Here is a 22,103-nt window from a genome sequence, read left to right on the forward strand (position 1 = left end):
CAAAAAGTCAAATGGCGCTCCTTCCCTTCCGAATCCTGCCGTGCGCCCAAACAGTGGTTTTCCCCCACATATGGGGTATCTGCTTACTCAGGAGAAACTGCACAACAAATTTTGGGGTCCATTTTTTCCTGTTACCCCTGCGAAAATAAAAAAAATTGGGTCTAAAGTAACATTTTTGTGAAAAAAGTTAAATGTTAATTTTTTTCTTCCACATTCCAAAAATTCCTGTGAAGCACCTGAAGGATTAATAAAGTTCTTGAATGTGGTTTTGAGCACCTTGAGGGGTGCAGTTTTTAGAATGGTGTCACTTTTGTGTATTTTCTGTCATAAAGACCCCTCAAAGTGACTTTAAATATGATGTGGTCCCTAAAAAAATGTTTTTGTAAATTTTGTTGGAAAAATGAGAAATCGCTGGTCAACTTTTAACCCTTATAGCTCCCCAATAAAAAAAAATTTTGGTTCCAAAATTGTGCTGATGTAAAGTAGACATGTGGGAAATGTTATTTATTAACTCTTTTGTATGACATATCTCTCTGATTTAAGGGCATAAAAATGAAAATTTTGAAAATTGCAAAATTTTCAAAATTTTAGCCAAATTTCAGTTTTTTCACAAATAAACGCAAGTGATATCGAAGAAATTTTACCACTATCATGAAGTACAATATGTCATGAAAAAACAGTCTCAGAATCAGGGGGATCCGTTGAAGCGTTCCAGAGTAATTACCTCATAAAGTGACAGTGGTCAGAATTGTAAAAATTGGCCTGGTCATTAACGTGCAAACCACCCTCGGGGGTAAAGGGGTTAATAGCCAGCAACTCCTGATTTCCAACATCATAATTCAGTTCGGTTTCCGAAATTTTTTTCGAAAAGAAGGCACAAGGATGTACTCCACCCTTGTTCTCCTGAGACAAAACTGCTCCGACCCCCACCGATGAAGCATCGACCTCGACCAAAAAAGGCTTGGTCTCATCAGGCTGCATAAGGATAGGGGCAGAACTGAACCTCTCTTTGAGATACTTAAACGCTTCACTGGCCTCAGTAGTCCACTGGGCCGTATTCGCACCTTTCCTGGTGAGATCGGTTAGAGGTTTAACAATTACAGAAAAATTCTTAATGAATTTCCTGTAATAATTGGCAAAACCCAAAAATCTCTGTATAGATTTCAAACCAATAAGCCTAGGCCATTCCTGCACAGTCTGAACCTTCGCCGGGTCCATCTCAAAGCCATCGCTGGAGACAATGTAGCCCAAAAAACTAATTTTCTGCACAGCGAACTCACATTTCTCCAGCTTAGCAAAGAGTGAATTATCACTCAATAACTGCAAAACTTCACGTACACTCTGCCAATGGGACTCTAGATCTGGTGAATAAATCAAAATGTCATCCAAATACACAACCACATTCTTACCAATCAAAGGTCTCAGGATGTCATTAATAAGGTTCTGAAAAAAATGCAGGTGCATTGGTAAGACCAAAAGGCATCACCAGATTCTCAAAATGACCTACCGGATTGTTAAAAGCAGTTTTCCATTCATCACCCTCCTTCACACGTAACAAATTGTATGCCCCCCGGAGATCAATTTTGTAGAACCACTTGGCTCCCACTAACTGGTTAAACAAGTCAGGAATTAACGGCAATGGGTAGGAATTGCGTACAGTAATCTTATTAATTTCACGAAAATCCAGACATGGACGTAAACCGCCGTCCTTTTTTTTAACAAAAAAGAATCCAACTGCCACAGGTGACTTAGAAGGTCTAATGTGACCAGCAGCCAGGCTAGTCTGTATGTATTCCTCCAAGGCCTTTCTTTCAGGGATAGTCAGATTAAACAAGCGACTTTTGGGAAGAGTAGCACCCGGAACAAACTCAATGGCGCAATCATAATCCCTATGAGGAGGTAAAACTTGCGACTCCTCCTCCAAAAAAACCCTCCAAAAATCTTGAATAGGTACTGGTAATTCCCCTTTTTCCACAGCCGCAATGTGACCATTACAACATTTATCATAGCACTTCGGACTCCAAGACTTAATCACATTAGTAGACCAGTCCAACAAAGGATTGTGCAGTTTTAACCAAGGCAATCCTAGAACAACTGGAGAGGGCAAATTATCCAAAACAACCAAGTCAAAATTTCTTCGTGAACTCCATTGATAGTGAGGGGAAATGCAGCAGTCTTGTGAGTTAGGCTGAGTTCACACGATGCGTTTTTAATGCGTTTCCGCGGCGTTTTTGCAGCTGCGTAAACGCCGCGGAAACGCATTAAAAACGCATGGTAGAAGGGCAGCAATGTTCCCCAATTGAAATCCGCATGTGCTGTGCCCATGATGCGGATTTTTTCGCAGCGTAAACGCTGCGCTCAAAAATCCGCAGCATGTCCATTAATTTTGCGGAAACGCTGCGTTTTCGCCGCCATTGACTTGCATTAGAACGCGCCAATTCCGCAAGACTGCATCTGTACTTGCGTAATTGTTGCGTTCTAATGTGCGGATGGTACCCGGGTGTGGAGGAGAAGAGACTCTCCTCCACACCCAGGTACCATTAAAAAAGCTGTAAAAAAAGAATAAAATTAAAAATAAATGTATACTTACCTTCTGTCGGCCCGCGCTGCGCTCCTGCTTGGTTCCCGGAACTTTGCAGTGAGTTGAAGGACCTGCGCTGACGTCAGAGTCATGTGACGGGTCACGTGACGCTGACGTCGGCAGGTCTTTCAATTCAAAGTTGCCGGCAGCTGGGAGAACGGAGTGAGCAGGACAGCGCGGCCATCAGAGGGTAAAGTATACATTTATTTTTGCCACTCTCTCGGGTCACACTATATAAATCCATGCCGGTTGCATGGATTTATATAGTGTGACCTAGTTGTCAAGCACTTTCTAGGTGATGCTAAAATCGCCTGGAAAGCGCTTGTCAATCCGCATGCGGAAACGCATGTGAATCCGCATGTATTCCGCAGGAAAAACGCATGCACAATCTGCATGCGTTTTTTCTGCCAGGGAGATGCAGAAATGATGCAGACATTTTCTGCTTCATTTCTGCATCGTGTGCACATACCCTAATACATTTCAAGGGAGTGTTATCAATTGCAACCACAGAAATAGGTGATGACAAAGGTTTGGATTTCAATTTAAGGTTTTCCAAAAACCCTTTATCAATCACATTAAGTGTTGAACCACAATCCACAAATACCTGAAATTCAATCAAATCTCCCTGCAGAGTAGTGCTCCCAGAAAGAAATACTCCGGCAGAGCGTAAACCAGCTATACGGGCGTAACTGACCTTTTTTTTTTTTTCTTTACTTAAACGACGCTCACAATACTTAATCAAATGGTCAGCTTTACCACAATAAAGACACAATCCCTCGGCGAACCTCCGGTCTCTTTCCTGAGAGCGGAGTGACATCCCCCCAACCTCCATCGGTTCTCTGCCGTCAGAGCAGATTTTCTGGGGACTAGGACCTGGCATTACAGGAGTCTTTACCTCATTGAGCCTGCACCTCAGTCTCCTGTCTATACGAACAGCTAACTGCATAGCATCCTGCAGAGTCTCAGGTGCGGGGGTAATGCAATTAGCAAATCCTTAACCCTTTAACTCAGACCAGCAAGAAATAAACATCTCAGCGCAGGATCATTCCGCTTAACTTCTGAAGCCCATCTCCTGAAATGTGTGCAATAATTTTCAACATAATCTGACCCCTGATTCAAACGTCTAAGTTCTGGATTCAGCAGATGAGATTCGATCAGGATCATCATATAATAGCCCCATAGCAGAAAAAAATTCTTCAACAGACCTTAAGCACGGATCATTAGGCTGGAGAGAAAAGGCCCACCCTTGTGGTTCATTGCGCAAAAGTGACATAATAAAACCAATGCGCTGTGATTCATTCCCAGAGGATCTTGATCTCAAACAAAAATATAACAAACAAGCATTTTTAAAGGAAAAAAATAGAACTAAGGGAGGGGTCCCTAAAAGAACTAAGGACTGGGACAAAAAATGGGACACCTCCTAAACAGAAGTTGTTGCAGAACACAAAAAGACAAACTGACAAAAATGTACTAGAGGTCCCAGAGGACCAAGCGAACTAACAGAGAAAGGCACAGAAGCACCTGGCTAGAGAAACAGTCAAACACTGAAGTCCAGCACAGCCAGAAGGGCGGAGCTGGAATATAAAGGCAGATGGTCACGTGACCGCAAAACACAAGATAGAAAAAACAAACAAGAGGGTTCTAACACTAATCTCCTGTTGGTTGTTTTGTTTTATAATTGGGCCCCGCTTATATATTCTTTGTTCAGGTGTTGACTGGCCCACCATCTAATGTCGGGAGAGAAAAGGATCGGACCTGGAATTCCATTGCACAATAATTTTGTTTTCAGAAGAGATTTTTCTTGTTTCCCCTTTGAGAATACATAAATGCTTGGCCCAGTGCTCATAAGTATGGATGAGTAAGGGAGAGCTCATGTTGGGGGGAAGGACAGATTGGGCATGTTGACTTTCGGCGCCTGGTTCTTTTGTCCTGAAGCTGTATCCTTCATATGGTCTCCTGAAATGACTAAGAAGAATTTTTCTCATGTATGGGTAGAGAAGATATCACTAGTCAGCTTTTCCCCGGCTGTTTTCTGAAACATGCAGGAAAAAGGCTGGAGAGATTGGAGAGATTACGCAAATGAGTCTATCAAAGCAGCATGAAAACATGAAGTCAGATATTTGTGGAGGAGTTTTGCCGCCTTGTGTAAGGGACAGGCCATATACAGTAATCCTCCAAGATTTGACACACTATTCAATGGTTTGTCGTTTTTGTCTATAATCAGTGAATCAAAAAATGTAAATTTCAGCAGATAAAACTTAGGAGAAGGATGGCCAAATCAGCACAAAGACTTCCATTATAAGCAAGGAGTGAAATCCCTTTAAGAACCTTAGAAGTACCAGAGTATTAGTTATTTATTATTAACTAGATGGTGAGGGGTAAGTGTTGAGAACATATGGCCCCCATATATGTATTAGATAAAGGTCGTCCAAACCTGACAATTTTGCTGCTATCTGATGTGTATGGGATGGTGATGAAGGGAAAGATAAGGATCGGGCAATTGAAATGTCAATGCTTTATTTTCAGGGGAGATAAGTCTCCAGCAGAGGTTTTTGGCAGCTGCTTTTTCCCAATTAGCCAGTGAAAACACATGAGCACTGGAGTTGGCCAAACAGTCGTATACATGAGGGAGTCGGGAGAGCTGGCTGTCTGTCAGCTATCTCGTGTGAATGACCAGTTTTAGGGCTTAAACACATGGTAATAATGAGTTACCCAGGCCTATACACAAAGTCCTTATTTTGGACTTTCAGGCACCCATGGGTTTTCATGGCTAATCAGCTGCGTGTAGCCGTACATCTTCAAGCACAATGCCGATCATTGGATGGAGTGGTGTAAAGCCGCCACCACTGGACTCTGGAGGAGACGTGTTCTGTGCAGTGATGGATCACACTTCTTTATCTACGTCTGATGGATGAGTCTGGATTTGATGAATGCAAGAAGAACGTTACCCCCTGATTGCATTGTGCCCCCTGTACAGTTTGGTGGAATAGGGATAATGGTATGGGGTGTTTTTCAGGGATCAGTCTCGGAGCATTAGTTCCAGTGAAGGGAAATCCTAATCCTTCAGCCCAAGACATTGTGGGCAGTTGTAGCTTTCAGCTTTGTGGGAACAGTTTGGGGAAGACCCTTTCTGTTCCCCATGACTGCCCAATTCACACATGTCCATACAGTACACACATGTCCATACAGACATGGTTGGGGGAGTTTGGCGGAAAAATATGAGCGGCGGCACAGAGCCCGGACCTCAGCCTCATCCAACATGTTTCGGATGAACTAGACTGGAGACTGTGAGCCCGGCTTCTCCCCTTCATCAGGGTCTGGTCTTACAAATTCTCTGCTGGATGAAGGGGCTGAATTGCCCACAGAGGACTGAAAAATCCCCTAAAAATCCTTCCCAAAAGAGCGGGAGCCGTTATGGCTGCAAAGCGGGAAACTCAATTTTAATGTCTATGGAGGTAGATGGAGGTCAGAAAAGCTCCTGTAGGTGTATTGCCGACCTGTATCTGTAATATTATCTTCCTCCAAGATGGCAGCCAAACCCCCTCTCTTCCAAAAAAAACTAACATATCACTAACAGTAGTTCTTAATTTCTGGTTTATTTAAGTTTTAGTCCCCTATCTAAACTCTACTGCACTACAAAATCCCCATTGATTAGGGCTTCAAAAATAATTACTTTTAGTTGCTGTCATAGATGGGATGTCACAGGAGATGGTATTGATTTATCTCCACTTCTCTTACCATTAGCGCTGGTTTGCATGCTGATTAAAGGGAAAAAAAATCCCCCCCCTCCCCCAAACCTCTCATCTTTGTATCATCAGGCACTACTCAGTATTACATAAACTAGATCCTCAGCATCTCATTCCCGCTCCCACTTGCTTCATCCCCATTGCTCTCCCACCCTCCCCGTTTCCTCTTGTCTTCTTCGGGAGGGGTTGGGGGGGGGTGCAGACTTCAAACCTTCCGATTTAGTTGCCATAGTAACACATTCAGCTTCTGTTAACACAGTATGGGTCTCCGGCGATACAATAAGGAAAGTGTTATAATGAGAGGTGGGAACTGATCACTGCATTGCAGAATTGGGGTAGGAAAGGGCGAGGAGGAGCTGCATAACCTGTGGGTTTACGGAGTGAACTACCATCAGTGCAGTGGTTTGCGGCACGTCTCATTAGGGCTCGCACTAGGAACATGATTAATATTAGCCTTTAATATATAAAGTTGTTTTTTTTTGCATGGGTGCAAATGATTAAAAGTCAGAAGAAAAGCAGAAGTGGTGGGAAAAAGTTTGCACAGTGAAACCAAAGTTGACCAGCCAAAATTACATTATAAATTGTCTTCTAAGGATAGGGGGGTAGTACCCCCCCCCACACCCCCCCCCCCCAAAAAAAAATAAATAAAAAAAATGAACAGTATAGATAGTATAAATGGTGAAACCATTCTTGCCAACTGTCTCTGAGGGTCTTGGAAACATGGTAAACTCCTCCACCCCATCCCCACCATCAACAGGAAGAGTTGCCAATCTCCAGGGCACCTCGGAAGTCTTATGCAAAGATGCACATTCAAGAGTTGGAAGAGTGATCCACAAAGGCCTTGTCTGCATAAAGAGCATTCCGGGGGACAGGAACGGGACAAGGGCTGCAAAAAATGTGCATGTTTATCTCTTTAAAAAAAATGTGTCTGTCCCATAGCTCCCAACGGAGAATTTATCAAAGTTAGCAAATATGCGATTTAAATAGTTGTCTTCTCTAAGAGACTAGTAGTGCACCCCCTCTGGTGCCATGCCACACCCCCTCAGGTATGATGCTGACCCTGCTTATATAGAAATGGCATTATAATCTATTAAAGTAAAATTCTATCATAAAGCATGGTGCAATGGATGCATCCTCTCGTTCAGTTATGGAAAAATTACACCCTCAGTTTGCCCCATATGAGCATCATGGTACTAAATTCCCCTCTTAATGGACAAAGCAGCAGTATGAACCTATGAAACAAACTTTTTTATTACTAAGCCAGATTCTTCATAGCTTACCTAATTCAATACTTTTTTTTAGCGGAGCTGGAAAAATGGACCAAAGGTCGGACTCGAAACGTGTTGTATTCTCTCTTGTATCATGAGACTTTTCATCCAGTGCTCCAGTCAAATTGTCTTTTTTTTGGGGGGGGGGTGTTTTTTGCTACCTACACTGAAGGTATCTGACAATTTGGAGCCCCAGCTTCCTGCTGCACTGACCCCACTTATACTGGGCTTCATTAAAAAGGACCAATCAATAACCTTATATGTTTATACCATATATTTCCTTCCCAGGAGGTGAAAGGCGCAAGAATATAGCCTGAATAGAAGTCACTTTGCATGGTCAGTGACTAACACTAGTGTAATAATCTTTTATACACCTCATTACTCCTACAATAAAACATTCAAAATTCTAATACTGCAATAAGCAACGACTATTATTCCTCACAAATGCTGACCTCTATTAGCCGTGCCATTAAATGGAGCACAATAGTCTTTATTTTTGTTCATATTGCATCCAACCTTTATCCTTTTGTGCTGTGCACTATTGCTGTGAAGAAAGAAAACCACAAGGCAATATAAGGACGGTTGATATTACAGATCTTTAGGGTGGAACAAGACCATTGGGATTCGGATGTTGTTAGGGAGTGAGCGTCCTGCTTGGGGTTTCCCTCTATTAGCGAAAGGCGAAAGAAGAAAGCCGCTAATGTAGAGTTGTCTATTTATTTGAAGAGCCGCCATGTAATACTGCATTTCCCCTGCAGTGGCCGCCACGAGCCTTAAGCAATTTTTTTTTTTCCTTAGTTAAATGTTAAAATAAATTTTTGTGATTGGGTTTCATTAAAAAACGTTACAGCATGTATTGCAATGGCTGTTGCTGTCTGCAGAATGGGTTAACTTAGAATCCGTCAGTGAGCTCACTATGACGCTCCAATGGGAGAGTTTGTAATCCTCTTATCTGTCTTTTTCTCAGCTCCTCACAACTGATTTATGACCACATGAAAGTTGGTTTTACAGGAAAACAAAGTCTGTAAAAGCCAAACAGTGCAACATTTTTAATGAAACCCAATAGCAAAAATGATTTTTAGCTCCAAATACATGCATTTAAGTATTAAATGATTTGTCCCCTCCTGGGGAAAATTTATTTTTTAAGAAAACTATTTAGCAAAAAGCACAATTTTTACTGGTTCCTTAGTGGTAAAAAAAATAAATAAATAATCCCAACCCACCTAACTTGCTTCTTACTACGTTTCTGATTTTCAGATTCCATTTTCCAAATGATGGTTTGGACTTTTATATAAATAAGTTTGATGTTTTAATGTGTTTCTTATAATCACCCAATTTAAAAATGTCTTTCTGCAAAGACTTTTTTTCTAGATTAATGAACAATGTAAAATATTAAGTATATTTTATATAGTGACTGTCTGTTAGCTTTCACACTGCACCACATAATTGGGTCAACGGTCAACCCATATACCAATTGCCAAGAACCCAAACTTTCCAGAGGCATGGGCTTTTTCATACCAAATCCTGGCAATATTGATGGGATCCACTGATAACCTACTGTTTTTATATTGCACTGACAATGTGGATCTTTCACGATGTTTTTTTGGCCAAGCCAAATGTTGAATTGGGACAAACAGTAATCTCTTGTCATGGTATTTTCATACAATATAGAGTATTCTAACTTTTTAAAAAAAGAAAAAAAAAATGTTCTTTCTTCCACTCTCCGCAGGGTCGTACTGCTGCCCTCGTTCTGATCTTCGCCCTTGTAACCTTCCTCATTATTCTGAGTTCCAACAACTATGAGGAACCATTCAACTATAAGGATCTGAAAATCAAGCATCACAACCCACCCAATATTAGAAAATGGGGTCTGCAAGATGGCTACACGCCTGTGTCTGGAAACAAGGTGAGAAAGTTTGTGTTTCCTCCTGTTAAGTACATGGAGCTATAGCAGATATTTTTGAACTTATGCATTAAGACAATACTTGCTCACTGTTAGAAGAGGTGAACTGGGAGTCTCTGGAGTGAAACGGAAATTTGTTTTCCCTTTATAAAGGCCAGGCCCTTATTTTTGCCCCCTGAATTGTCTTTGCCCCTGTCTTGACTTCCAGCTGATAAACAGTAAAACTTATGCAAGAGTTTCTTTCTGAGAAGTTTCAGAAAACTTTGGCAGCACCCAGGAGGTTTGTCACCCCTTTAGGAGTACTGTACTTCCGGCCACCTCCCAAACATATTGGGAAGTATGATTGTGACTCGGTGGCTTTGTATTCAATTGGGGTACATCCAAAAACATCTCTTAGGCCCCCTTCACATGTCCGTTTTTAATGTCCTGTGGTAGAGTTGCTCTCTCTGACGCCCTCGGAGGTAGATACAGGACATTGTCTCTTTAAATTACTTGGTGGGATATTATAAGAAGCAGCATAAACCACGGGAAAGTGCATAACATAAACATGGCCTTTCTGGCATAACAGGAAACAAAAAGGAAAAAAGGTACAGAACAGTCCTTACTTCGACCGAGGTCCGGCCACTCAGGGTTAGAAATAACACATGGTTCAGTTTAGCACACAAACACAAGCTCCTCTCTCTCAGGAGCTAGTTTCCACACACTGAACAACATCTGAGTGAGAAGGCATGGCTATTTAAAGCCCAGACCACACCCTGGGGTGGAGATATGGTGAAGACCTCCCGCCCGCACTATAGTCATTCACCTAATAAAACATGTCCTTTTAAATGGACGATTAACCCTCTCTGCACCTATTATGCTGGAGAAGACTTCCATGTTTCACATCACTGAATCTAACAGCCTCAGTGAAACATATCTCCTCTCCAGTATTCTGCCAGTGACATATCCCCCCCCCTCTGCCCAAAGCCGGGGATTTTGGCATCTTCACTTGCTAAACATGGAAGTCTGGAGAGGGCATCTGCGTTACCATGTAGTTTTCTGGGCCTGTGCTCCACCAAAAAACGAAAGCCCTGGAGTGCTTGAAACCACCTATTCACCCGGGCATTCTTCCCCATCCTTTCCCTCATCCATCTCAGGGGAGCATGATCTGACACTAGCCTGAACTTCCGGCCTAATATCTCAGGGTGTCAATTGCCCACTTGATGGCCAGGCACTCTTTTTCCACAATAGCATAGTTCTTTTCGCAGGCCGAGAGTTTTCTGCTGAGATAAAGAATGGGATGTTCCTCCCCATTTACTTCTTGGGATAAGACGGTTCCTATGCCGACCTCTGAGGTGTCCATCTGGACCACAAACTCTTTATTGAAGTCAGGTGCTATCAAGACCGGCTGCTTACACAGAGTGAGCTTCAATTCTTGGAACGCTAAATCTGCCTCAGAAGACCACTTGGCCATCACAGTCTTCGTACCTTTAAGCAGGTCGGTCAGGGGTGCCACTATCATGGTGAAATTCGGGATAAATCGCCGGTAGTATCCCACGATTCCCAGAAACGCCCAAACCTGTTTCTTGGAGGCCGGTTGCGGGCAATTCTGGATTGCTTCCACCTTGTTCACTTGCGGCTTTATTTTGCCCCTTCCAATGACGTAGCCCAAGTATTTTGCCTCCTTTTCCTATGGCGCATTTTTTAGGGTTTATGGTAAATCCAGCCTTTCTCAGTGCCCCCTGTACCGTCTGGACCTTCTGCAGGTGACTTCCCAGATCTGGGCTGAAGATCACGATGTTGTCCAGGTAAGCGGTGGCGTACTTCTTGTGTGAGGCTAGGATCTGGTCCATGGCCCTCTGGAAGGTAGCTGGGGCTCCCTGCACACCGAATGGCATCCTGGTGTACTGAAAACACCCGTCGGGTGTAGAGAAGGCAGTTTTCTCCTTGGCACCTGGGGACAAGAGAATTTGCTAGTACCCCTTTGTTAGGTCCAGGGTAGTGATGTACCTGGCAAGCCCAAGCCTTTCAATAAGTTCATCGACCCGGGGCATTGGATAGGCGTCAAACTTATACACTTCATTTAGTTTTCTGTAATCGTTACAGAAGCACCATTCTCCTTCCAGCTTGGGTACAAGAACAATGGGGCTGGATCAGCCACTCTTAGACTCTTCGATGATGCCGAGGTTGAACATTCTCCGCACCTCCTTGGAGATCACCTTGCGGCGGGCTTCAGGTATTCAATATGGTTTCTGGTTCACCCGTACATGCGGTTCCGTCTAGATCTCATGCCCCACAAGCTGCGTACACCCGGGCAACTCTGAGAACAGGTCTCGGTTTCTATGCAGCAGTTCTCGGCAATGTTGTTTTTGGGCCGGTGATAGTGTCTTTGCCACTGTGACATCCTCGACCCTGGCTTCAGGATTGGCCCCCAGACACGTAGCTTCTGCCGGTTCCCTGTCCCGCCATGGCTTAGGCAAGTTGATGTGGTATATCTAGTATGGCTTTCGTCTTCATGGCTGGTGGATTTTATAATTGACTTCACTCAACTTCTCGACCACCTCGTATGGCCCTTGCGACTTGGCCAGAAATTTAATTTCGGCCGTGGGTACAAATAGTAATACCCGTTCTACAGGGCTGAATTGTCTCAGCCTTGCGGCCCGATTGTAGACCCTCGTCTGGGCTTCTTGTGCCTGTAGAAGGCTCTCCTTCACAGTTGGCATCACCCTCGCAATCCGGTCCTACGTTTGGGCCAGATGTTCGATGACGCTCCGGTGAGGTGTAATCTCTGCTTCCCTGGTCTCCTTCACTATGTCCAGAAGTCCCCGAGGGTGCCGTTCGTATAGCAGCTCAAACGGTGAGAATCCTGTAGAGCTCTGGGGAATTTACTTAATGGATAACAGCAGGTATGGCAATAGGCAATCCCAGTCTTGCACATCCTTCTCCACGACCTTCTTCTGCATAGACTTCAGGGTCTTGTTGAATCTCTCCACCAGGCCATTCGTCTGCGGATGGTATACAGACTTCCGGAGTTGTGTAATCTGGATAGCCTTAGACAACTCCCTCATCACCTTAGACATAAAAGGAGTTCCCTAGTCCGTCGTCAGGATCTACTTTGGCAGGTCCGTCTGGGAGAAAATATGCACAAGCTCCCTGGCAATACTCCTGGTGGAGGAGTTTCTCAATGGGACTGCCTCCGGATACCGAGTTGCATAGTCCAACACTACCAGGATGTATTGGTACCCCCTGGCGGACTTGACCAGGGGCCCGACAAAGTCCATGGCAATCCAGTCAAATGGGACCTCTATAATAGGGAACGGTACAAAGGGGCTGTGGAAGTGGGATACAGGAGCAGTTAGCTGACAGGTGGGGCAGGAGCGGCAGTAATTCACAATTTCTTGGTGACATCCAGGCCAGTAGAACCTCTGCAGGACGCGCTCCCGAGATTTGTCTACCCCTAGATGCCCACCCAAGACATGAGAATTGGCCGATAAAGAAGTTCCCCAATGAGTGTAAAATATGGGAACCTGGTGTCAGCCCCCAGCTCTTGAGCAACCCCATTGATCACAGACACATTATCAAATGCATTCTTCAAGATAAGATTCTGGATTTGAGCAGTACCAAAATTCCCCCCAGAAACTTTCAATTCAGGAATCTCAGCCTCTCGGGTCACTGTCTCGTCCTCCTCACCAGCAAGGACACACAGTGGAAATTCATCCGCCTGTGACTGCGTTGGGAATTCATCGTGGTGGAAACGGCTCCTTCCTGAGTCACATGGTACATCGGCTTTCCGCCATAAGTCCCAGAACAGGCTAAAGTCCCGCCCCATTATTACTGAATGTAGCAGGTCCTTAACCACCCCGACCTCATTGAACTCCTCCCCACAGTTAGTTTGTATGGTCACTCTGGCCACAGGGTAATCCTTGGCGTCCCCGTGTTTCCTGGGGACCAACTGGTGGGGAAGTGTGGACCTAACCAGGGTTACCAAACTACCCAAGTCCAAGAGTTCTGCTACCAACACCCCATTTATGGTCACAGTACATGACTGTAGCCCCACACTGCAGGCGGGGTAGGCATACTAGGAACAGCGGCATCCCAGGCTACAGTCCATTTGCTCAGAGGATAGGGAGCAGCGGGCAGCTATGTGCATTGCATTCAATGGGTGCGCGCACATGTTAGATTTTTCACACTGACCTTGTGTCCGTGTGAAAAACCCGCAGACGTGTCAGGGTTTTTTGCGCAGCACGCAGAAAATGCATGCTGCACACGTGCACACTGATGACACACGGATGGCATCCATCTCTCATCAGCGTGACAGGTATCGGAGCCTTTGAATCAGCGGTACAGTTTGCACTGATCTCCGGCGGCGGCTGCTGGAAGTTGCTCTCATCATTGTAACTTGCTCGCACTGAGATCAGCGCAAGCAAGAAGCAATGTTGAGAGTTGTTGGCAGCCCCTGCTATCTACAACAAGTGTAAAATTAAGAATAAAATAAAAAAACACTCACCTTACACCTAATCCCCTGAAGCCCGTGTCACCTGTAAAAACCTATAAAATACTACCATAATACTCACCTGTCCGACATAGTGTCCCACGCTGTAATCCATCTCTGCGATATTTGGTTTACAACCTGAACGGTGCCAAGATGCAACCGTCCAGGCTGTAAGCCAGGACAGAATGACTGCTGCTGCAAGCGCAACTTCAGTGACGGGCAGTTACTGAAGGTGCTTTCCTATGGGCAGTTCACTGCAAGCCTGGATGATGAACTGCAGTGAATTTTTTCGAGCTCGCAGCAGCAGTCATTACAGCCTGGACGGTCGCATCTTGGCACCGTTCAGGTTGTAAACCAAATATCACAGAGATGGATTACGGCGTGGGACAGTATGTCGGACAGGTGAGGGATATTGTTGTTTTTTATTTTAGCTTTTTTTACAGGGACCACAGGCTTCAGAGGAATAGGCATAAGGTGAGTATAAATGTGTTTTTTTTTGTTGTTTTTTTTAATAAATGTTGAAAAGTGTGGACTTTTATTTCAAATAAAGGATTTTATTCTGGGTGTTTGTATTTCTTTATAAACTTTGACTATGGGGTTAGTAATGGCTGCGTCTTATAGATTCCTCTCCATTATTAAACCCTGGGCTTGATGTCAGCTACCAATACAAAGCTGACATCAACTCCAACCCTATTGCCCCACTTGCCACCGCACCAGGGCAAGTGGGAAGAGCGGAGGGTAAGCACCAGAATCTTAAGGATGCGCCATTTCTGGTGCGGCTGAGAGCTGATGTTTTTTAGTCTGGGAGGGGACCAATATCCATGGCCCCTTCCTAGGTGTCAGAATTCCTGTTGTCCTTCTACAGTTTGACCACTAGTGGCTGCTACAGTTAATAATTGTGCTGCAATCCCACTCCTTACCACTGGAGGCTGCTGTTGTGTTCTGCAATTGCCCTTGACCAAGATGGCAGATTCTGAACCTATGGGATCCATCTTGTTTCCTGTTTGGGCCTACTTAAAGTCGCATGGATCTCTCATTCCATTGCTTGAGTATTTTGTCTAGCTGTTAGCCTAGTTTCAATCTCCATCTCCTGAACATTCTTACACAGACTGTTCTCACTTATCTACGGCTTGTTTCCTACAACTCCTTTTGCTAACTCCAAGAACTTCTTGTAACGGGTCTGGGAGGCGGAACCTCTGAGCTACTATACAAGGGGGCGGTCCTTGTAAGGGAGCGGGTGGCAATCAGGGATGACGGGCAGGCAGTCACAGCAGGTGACCGGGACAGTCTCTGAGTGGACGGGCTGGAGGTCACGGCAAGTGACCGGGGCAGTCTCTGGAAGAACGGGCAGGAGGTCACGGCAAGTGACCGGGGCAGTCTCTGGAAGAACGGGCAGGGAGTTACGGCAAGTGACCGGGGCATTCTCTGGATGAACGGGCAGGGAGTTACGGCAAGTGACCGGGGCAGTCTCTGGGTAAAGGGTAGGTACGACCTGTGATGGCAGAGCCTCCGGGTAGGCTAGCAGGCAGATGGTAGATGTGTGCTCCCAGGTGAGCAAGCGAGAGTCTCTGGAATGGTAGGTGGTCACAGCACGTGACGGCGAAGCCTCCAGGTAGGCTAGCAGGCAGGTAACAGGTGGGCGCTCCCAGGTGAGCGGGCAGGAGTCTCTGGAAAGGCAGATGGTCACAGCACGTGACGGCGGAGCCTCCAGGTAGGCTAGCAGGCAGGTAACAGGTGTGCGCTCCCAGGTGAGCGGGCAGGAGTCTCTGAAAAGGCAGATGGTCACAGCACGTGACGGCGGAGCCTCCAGGTAGGCTAGCAGGCAGGTAACAAGTGTGCGCTCCCAGGTGAGCGGGCAAGCTGGTCCATAGACAGACTGACAGGAGTTGGAAGGCAGACCGTCGGACCTCAGGCTAGCAGGCAGGTGACTGGATATCAGGCAGGACAAAGGCAGCAAGCTGGCAGGAATCTGGCAGGTAACTGGCAGGGGGACCTGAGGGCTGAAGCACAGGTGAGACACAGGTGCAAACAACATTGCTCGGGCACCTCCATTTTGGAGGAGGTGCCCTTTATATGGGAGGTCCTCCGGCAATTGGCCGGGGACTCCTTAGGACGGCGCGCGCGGTCCCTTTAAGAGAGGGGGAGCGCGCGCCGGAAGCAGCGGGGAGAGCAGCGCTGGAGGACGCCGCGCCAGGAGCGGGGAGGTGAGAGGGACGGCGATGCTACAGTACCCCCCCCTTTAGGCCCCCTCTTTTTTAGGCCAGAAAGAAATTTTTCAAGGAGAAGCGGGGCGTTGATGTTCTCCCTGGGTTCCCAAGTTCTCTCCTCAGGACCAAACCCCTTCCAATCTACCAGAAAAAAGGCTTTTCCTCTTACCCTCTTGGAGGCCAGAATACTCTCTACCTCAAAGATGTCATCAGCGGAAACCGGAGCAGGAGGGGCACCTGGATTTTTGGAAAAAGAGTTAAAGACAACGGGTTTGAGGAGAGATACGTGGAAGGAGTTGGGGATCCGTAGGGTGGCCGGGAGTTTTAATTTGTAGGCCACAGGGTTAATTTGCCTGAGGACTTCGAAGGGGCCGATGAATCGAGGACCCAACTTGTAGGAGGGTATTTTGAGCCGCACATGTTTGGATGAGAGCCAAACCTTGTCTCCCGGACGGAATTGGGGCGGATCCAGACGTCTCTTATCAGCATATCTCTTCATCCGCTCAGAGGAGAGAAGAAGAGCGGACCTGGTGCTCTCCCAAATAGTAGAAAATTCGCTGACAAGAGACTCCGCAGCAGGGTTGTCCACAGAAACGGAGACAGGAAGTGGAATCCGGGGATGTTGGCCACCAACTATAAAGAACGGGGATTTGGAAGAGGACTCGCTCTCATGGTTGTTATAAGAGAACTCGGCCCACGGTAGAAGATCCACCCAGTCCGAGTGGTGAGCATCCACGAAGTGCCGGAGGTAGCTGGACAAGATCTGATTGATCCGCTCCACTTGACCATTGGACTGAGGGTGGTAAGCGGAGGAGAAATCCAGGGTAATGTCCAGCAGCTTACAAGTGGCTCTCCAGAAACGAGAGGTGAACTGAACCCCACAATCCGACACGATGTGGAGGGGCAGACCATGGAGACGGAAGATGTGGCGGATAAAGTCTTTAGCCAACTCGGGTGCAGACGGAAGACCAGGCAGGGGAATGAAGTGGGCCATCTTAGAAAAACGGTCAGCGACAACCCAAATGACGGTACAACCGGCAGAAACTGGAAGGTCGGTGATAAAGTCCATAGCGATGTGTTGCCAAGGAGCAGCAGGTACGGGAAGGGGCAGGAGATGGCCGGCAGGTAGATGTCGGGGAACTTTGTTACGAGCACAGGATGAACAGGCCGCGACGAAGTCTACCACGTCCTTACGTAGGGTAGGCCACCAGTAATGCCGGGCAATAAGTTGAAAGGTCTTTTTTTGGCCAGCATGGCCAGCTAGTTTAGAAGAATGTCCCCAGCGAAGAACCCTCTCCCGATCTGGCACAGCTATGAACGTCTTACCGGGTGGAAGACGAGTTAGATCCAAGGGAGCCACATTCATCACCTTGGAGGAGTCGATGATGTGCGTAGGTTCCTCCTCTTGATCGGAGGACAGGAAAGACCGAGACAAGGCATCAGCTTTGACGTTCTTGTCCGCCGGACGGAAATGAATAGTGAAGTCGAAGCGGGCAAAAAACAACGACCACCGGGCCTGGCGAGGATTGAGCCTCTGGGCATTTTGGAGATATGCCAGGTTTTTTGATCCGTGTAGATAATTACCGGGTAGAGAGCCCCTTCAAGCAGATAGCGCCACTCTCCTAGTGCCAATTTGATGGCTAGCAATTCCCGGTCTCCAATGGAGTAGTTGCGCTCCGACGAGGAGAAGATTTTGGAGAAGAAGCCGCACGTTACCATTCTCCCGGTAGAAGACTTCTGGGTGAGCACCGCTCCGGCTCCGGAGGAGGAAGCATCAACCTCCAGGTAGAATTGTTTATTACAGTCCGGACGGTGCAGGACGGGAGCAGAGGCGAAGGCTTTCTTTAGGGAAAGGAAGGCCTCCTCGGCTTCAGGCGACCATATCCTGGGGTTAGCCCCCTTACGGGTAAGTGCAGATATGGGAGCAGTCCGAGACGAGAAGTGTGGGATGAAAAGACGATAATAATTAGCGAAGCCCAGGAATCGCTGTATCGCCTTCAAACCTTCAGGACGAGGCCATTTTAGAACGGAAGAGAGCTTCTCGGGATCCATTTGCAGACCTGTTTGGGAGATGACATAGCCCAAGAACGGAAGGGAGGTCTGATCGAAGAGGCACTTCTCGTATTTGGCGTAAAGGTGGTTCTGCCGAAGCCTAAGCAGGACCTGACGAACATCCCTCCGGTGTGTGGAGAGATCCGGAGAGAAGACCAAGATATCGTCCAGGTATACCACTACGCAGGAGTACAGGAGGTCACGGAAGATGTCATTGACTAGTTCCTGAAAGACCGCGGGAGCATTACAGAGACCGAAGGGCATCACAAGGTACTCGTAGTGACCGTCCCGGGTATTGAATGCCGTCTTCCACTCGTCTCCTTGACGGATACGGACCAGATTATACGCTCCTCGAAGATCCAGCTTGGAGAAGATCCTGGCGCCCTTGAGCCGGTCAAACAATTCGGAGATGAGTGGCAGGGGATATTTGTTTTTTACCGTAATGAGATTGAGTCCTCTGTAGTCAATACAGGGACGTAGCGAGCCGTCTTTCTTTTTGACAAAGAAGAATCCGGCTCCAGCCGGGGAGGTAGATTTTCGGATAAATCCCCTAGCCAGATTCTCTTCAATGTACTCAGACATGGCTCGGGTCTCGGCTGCAGATAACGGGTAGATACGCCCACGGGGAGGAGTGGTGCCAGGTACCAGGTCGATCGGGCAATCGTATGGCCTATGGGGCGGCAACGTCTCAGCTTCCTTCTTACCGAAGACGTCCGCATAGGGCCAGTAGGGAGCCGGGAGACCAGGTAAATTAGCTGGAGTAGGCTGAGGGCGAAGTGGACGGACCGGAACCAGGCAGGTCCTATGGCAGTCAGGACCCCATCGGAGTACTTCACCGGACCGCCAGTTCAATACGGGTTCATGTGTCTGGAGCCAAGGTAGACCTAGCAACAAGGAGTGAGAAAGTCCGGACAGCACATGGAATGAGATCTCCTCAGAGTGCAGCATTCCCACCTGTAGGGTTATAGGTTCGGTGACGAGCAGGATGGTCTCCGAGAGAAGTCTTCCATCCACGGAAGCAACTGACAATGGCTCCGCCAGGGACTTGGTGGGAATATGGTATCTCTCTACCAGAGACTGGGCGATGAGGTTTCCAGCAGCTCCAGAATCCAGATGGGCGAGTTCGAAGAGACGGTTTTCTCCCCAAGCAATAGAGACCGGTAAGGTCAGAGACGGAGAGGACTTACTTTTGTCTAGGACGACCTCTCCGAGTGGTCCTAGACACTGGCGTTTCCCGGCTTTTCCGGGCAGGAACGGATGAAGTGCTTCTTACTGCCACAATAGAAACAGCTTCCCTCGGCTCGGCGAGATTCTTGGCGAGAACCGACCATCTTGGTCTGGTCGACCTGCATAGGCTCAGGAGAGACGGAGGGAGTGACGGGTTGCTGAAAAGTAGGAGCTAGGCGTGGAAACCTCCTCTCACGGGTGACCTCTTTGGCACGCTCCTGGAACCGCAGGTCAATCCGGGTGGCAAGAGCTATCAGGTCATCGAGGGTGGTAGGAATGTCCCGACCGGCAAGTTCATCTTTAATACGGCCGGACAGACCCTCCCAGAAGACTGAAACCAGAGCGTCATTATCCCAGGCCAGCTCCAAGGCAAGGGTACGGAACCGTATGGCATATTGGCCCACGGTGAGGCTTCCCTGACGGAGGCGTAGCAGTGACGATGCGGATGAGGTCTTCCGTCCGGGTTCGTCGAAGACTTTCCGGAAGGCCGTGAGAAAGGCAGGCAAGTTGGACACCAGGGGGTCTCCTCTCTCCTATAGAGGATTTAGCCAGGCCAGAGCCTCTCCGGTGAGATGGGACATGATGAAGGCAATTTTGGCCCGGTCGGAGTTAAACTGGTGGGACAGGAGTTCAAAGTGCAGGGTGCACTGATTTATGAAGCCCCGAGCCTGAGCGGAGTCGCCTCCGAAGCGAGGAGGTGCAGAAAGCCGGGGTCCGGGGTAGGATACCATAGTGTTGGTGGACAGCGGAGCTGTCGGATTGCGAATCATGGCGCTGGCGGAGGTTGCTGGCGGAGCAGTCAGAGTGTCCAGGCGAGAATTGACATTCCGCAGGTGACCCAGGATGGACTCCTGTTGGGACCTCTGGCGGGACAGTTCATGACACAGGTCCGAGAGCGAGGGAGCTTGGGTGCCACCGGGTTCCATGGCCCGAGCAAACTGTAACGGGTCTGGGAGGCGGAACCTCTGAGCTACTATACAAGGGGTCGGTCCTTGTAAGGGAGCGGGTGGCAATCAGGGATGACGGGCAGGCAGTCACAGCAGGTGACCGGGACAGTCTCTGAGTGGATGGGCTGGAGGTCACGGCAAGTGACCGGGGCAGTCTCTGGAAGAACGGGCAGGAGGTCACGGCAAGTGACCGGGGCAGTCTCTGGAAGAACGGGCAGGGAGTTACGGCAAGTGACCGGGGCAGTCTCTGGATGAACGGGCAGGGAGTTACGGCAAGTGACCGGGGCAGTCTCTGGGTAAAGGGTAGGTACGACCTGTGATGGCAGAGCCTCCGGGTAGGCTAGCAGGCAGATGGTAGATGTGTGCTCCCAGGTGAGCAAGCGAGAGTCTCTGGAATGGTAGGTGGTCACAGCACGTGACGGCGAAGCCTCCAGGTAGGCTAGCAGGCAGGTAACAGGTGGGCGCTCCCAGGTGAGCGGGCAGGAGTCTCTGGAAAGGCAGATGGTCACAGCACGTGACGGCGGAGCCTCCAGGTAGGCTAGCAGGCAGGTAACAGGTGTGCGCTCCCAGGTGAGCGGGCAGGAGTCTCTGAAAAGGCAGATGGTCACAGCACGTGACGGCGGAGCCTCCAGGTAGGCTAGCAGGCAGGTAACAGGTGTGCGCTCCCAGGTGAGCGGGCAAGCTGGTCCATAGACTGACAGGAGTTGGAAGGCAGACCGTCGGACCTCAGGCTAGCAGGCAGGTGACTGGATATCAGGCAGGACAAAGGCAGCAAGCTGGCAGGAATCTGGCAGGTAACTGGCAGGGGGACCTGAGGGCTGAAGCACAGGTGAGACACAGGTGCAAACAACATTGCTCGGGCACCTCCATTTTGGAGGAGGTGCCCTTTATATGGGAGGTCCTCCGGCAATTGGCCGGGGACTCCTTAGGACGGCGCGCGCGGTCCCTTTAAGAGAGGGGGAGCGCGCGCGCGCCCTAAGCACACTGCCGGGGAAGGAGCGCGCGCCGGAAGCAGCGGGGAGAGCAGCGCTGGAGGACACCGCGCCAGGAGCGGGGAGGTGAGAGGGACGGCGTCTCTGCCTAGAACGGGGCAGAGACGCCGATGCTACACTTCTACTACCGCTTGCTGTTCCGGCTCGTGCTCCTTCGGCCACTGGTTTCCAGCAGTACTACGCAAGTATCGTAACACTAGGGGCTATTAATATCAGCCCACAGGTGTCTGCCTAGCCTTTGCTGGATATTTATTATAGGGAGGCCCCAAGTCAATTTTTTTGGGGGTCCCCCATTTTAATAACCAGTAATGACTAAATAAATTAATAAAGAAATTTAATAATTTATTAAAAAATTACATGTACAGTAAGCTACAATCACAAAGCACTGATTATATATCTCACTCACATATTTCTATCTATCATCTGTTCCCTCCTGCAAGTCCTGTGTTGTTAAATTTCTTCCAATTAAACTTTAAAAATAAATTGTTTAAGTAGCATCCATTTTTTTCCTGGACAAACTTTGGATACTACATACGGGGACATGGACATACGGATAGCACACGGATGTCACATACGGAACACGGATCCCGCCAGTACTGTTTTTTCCTGTACAAGAATTACTAGGACGTGTGAAGAAGGAGTTATAGTGTGAGGTTTCTGCAAATATAACCAGAATTCGTTCCAGAAATCTAGACAGTCTTAGGCTTTT

At 47.8% G+C, this 22,103-nt stretch overlaps 1 protein-coding gene across 1 annotated transcript in view; it reads left to right on the top strand.

Annotated features, from left to right (window-relative positions):
• The window catches only part of ST6GALNAC6 (ST6 N-acetylgalactosaminide alpha-2,6-sialyltransferase 6), a 44,716-nt gene that overhangs the window by 16,427 nt on the left and 6,186 nt on the right, over window positions 1–22,103 (top strand). Inside the window, exon 2 of the mRNA XM_073640002.1 lies at window positions 9,325–9,501. Within this exon, the coding sequence (XP_073496103.1) occupies window positions 9,325–9,501 (177 nt within the window). The remainder of the gene's footprint in view (window positions 1–9,324; window positions 9,502–22,103) is intronic.

The sequence above is a fragment of the Phyllobates terribilis genome, unplaced genomic scaffold (assembly GCF_046119375.1).
Source record: "Phyllobates terribilis strain yellow unplaced genomic scaffold, ASM4611937v1 Scaffold_7__3_contigs__length_470593459, whole genome shotgun sequence".
Taxonomy (NCBI): Eukaryota; Metazoa; Chordata; class Amphibia; order Anura; family Dendrobatidae; genus Phyllobates; species Phyllobates terribilis.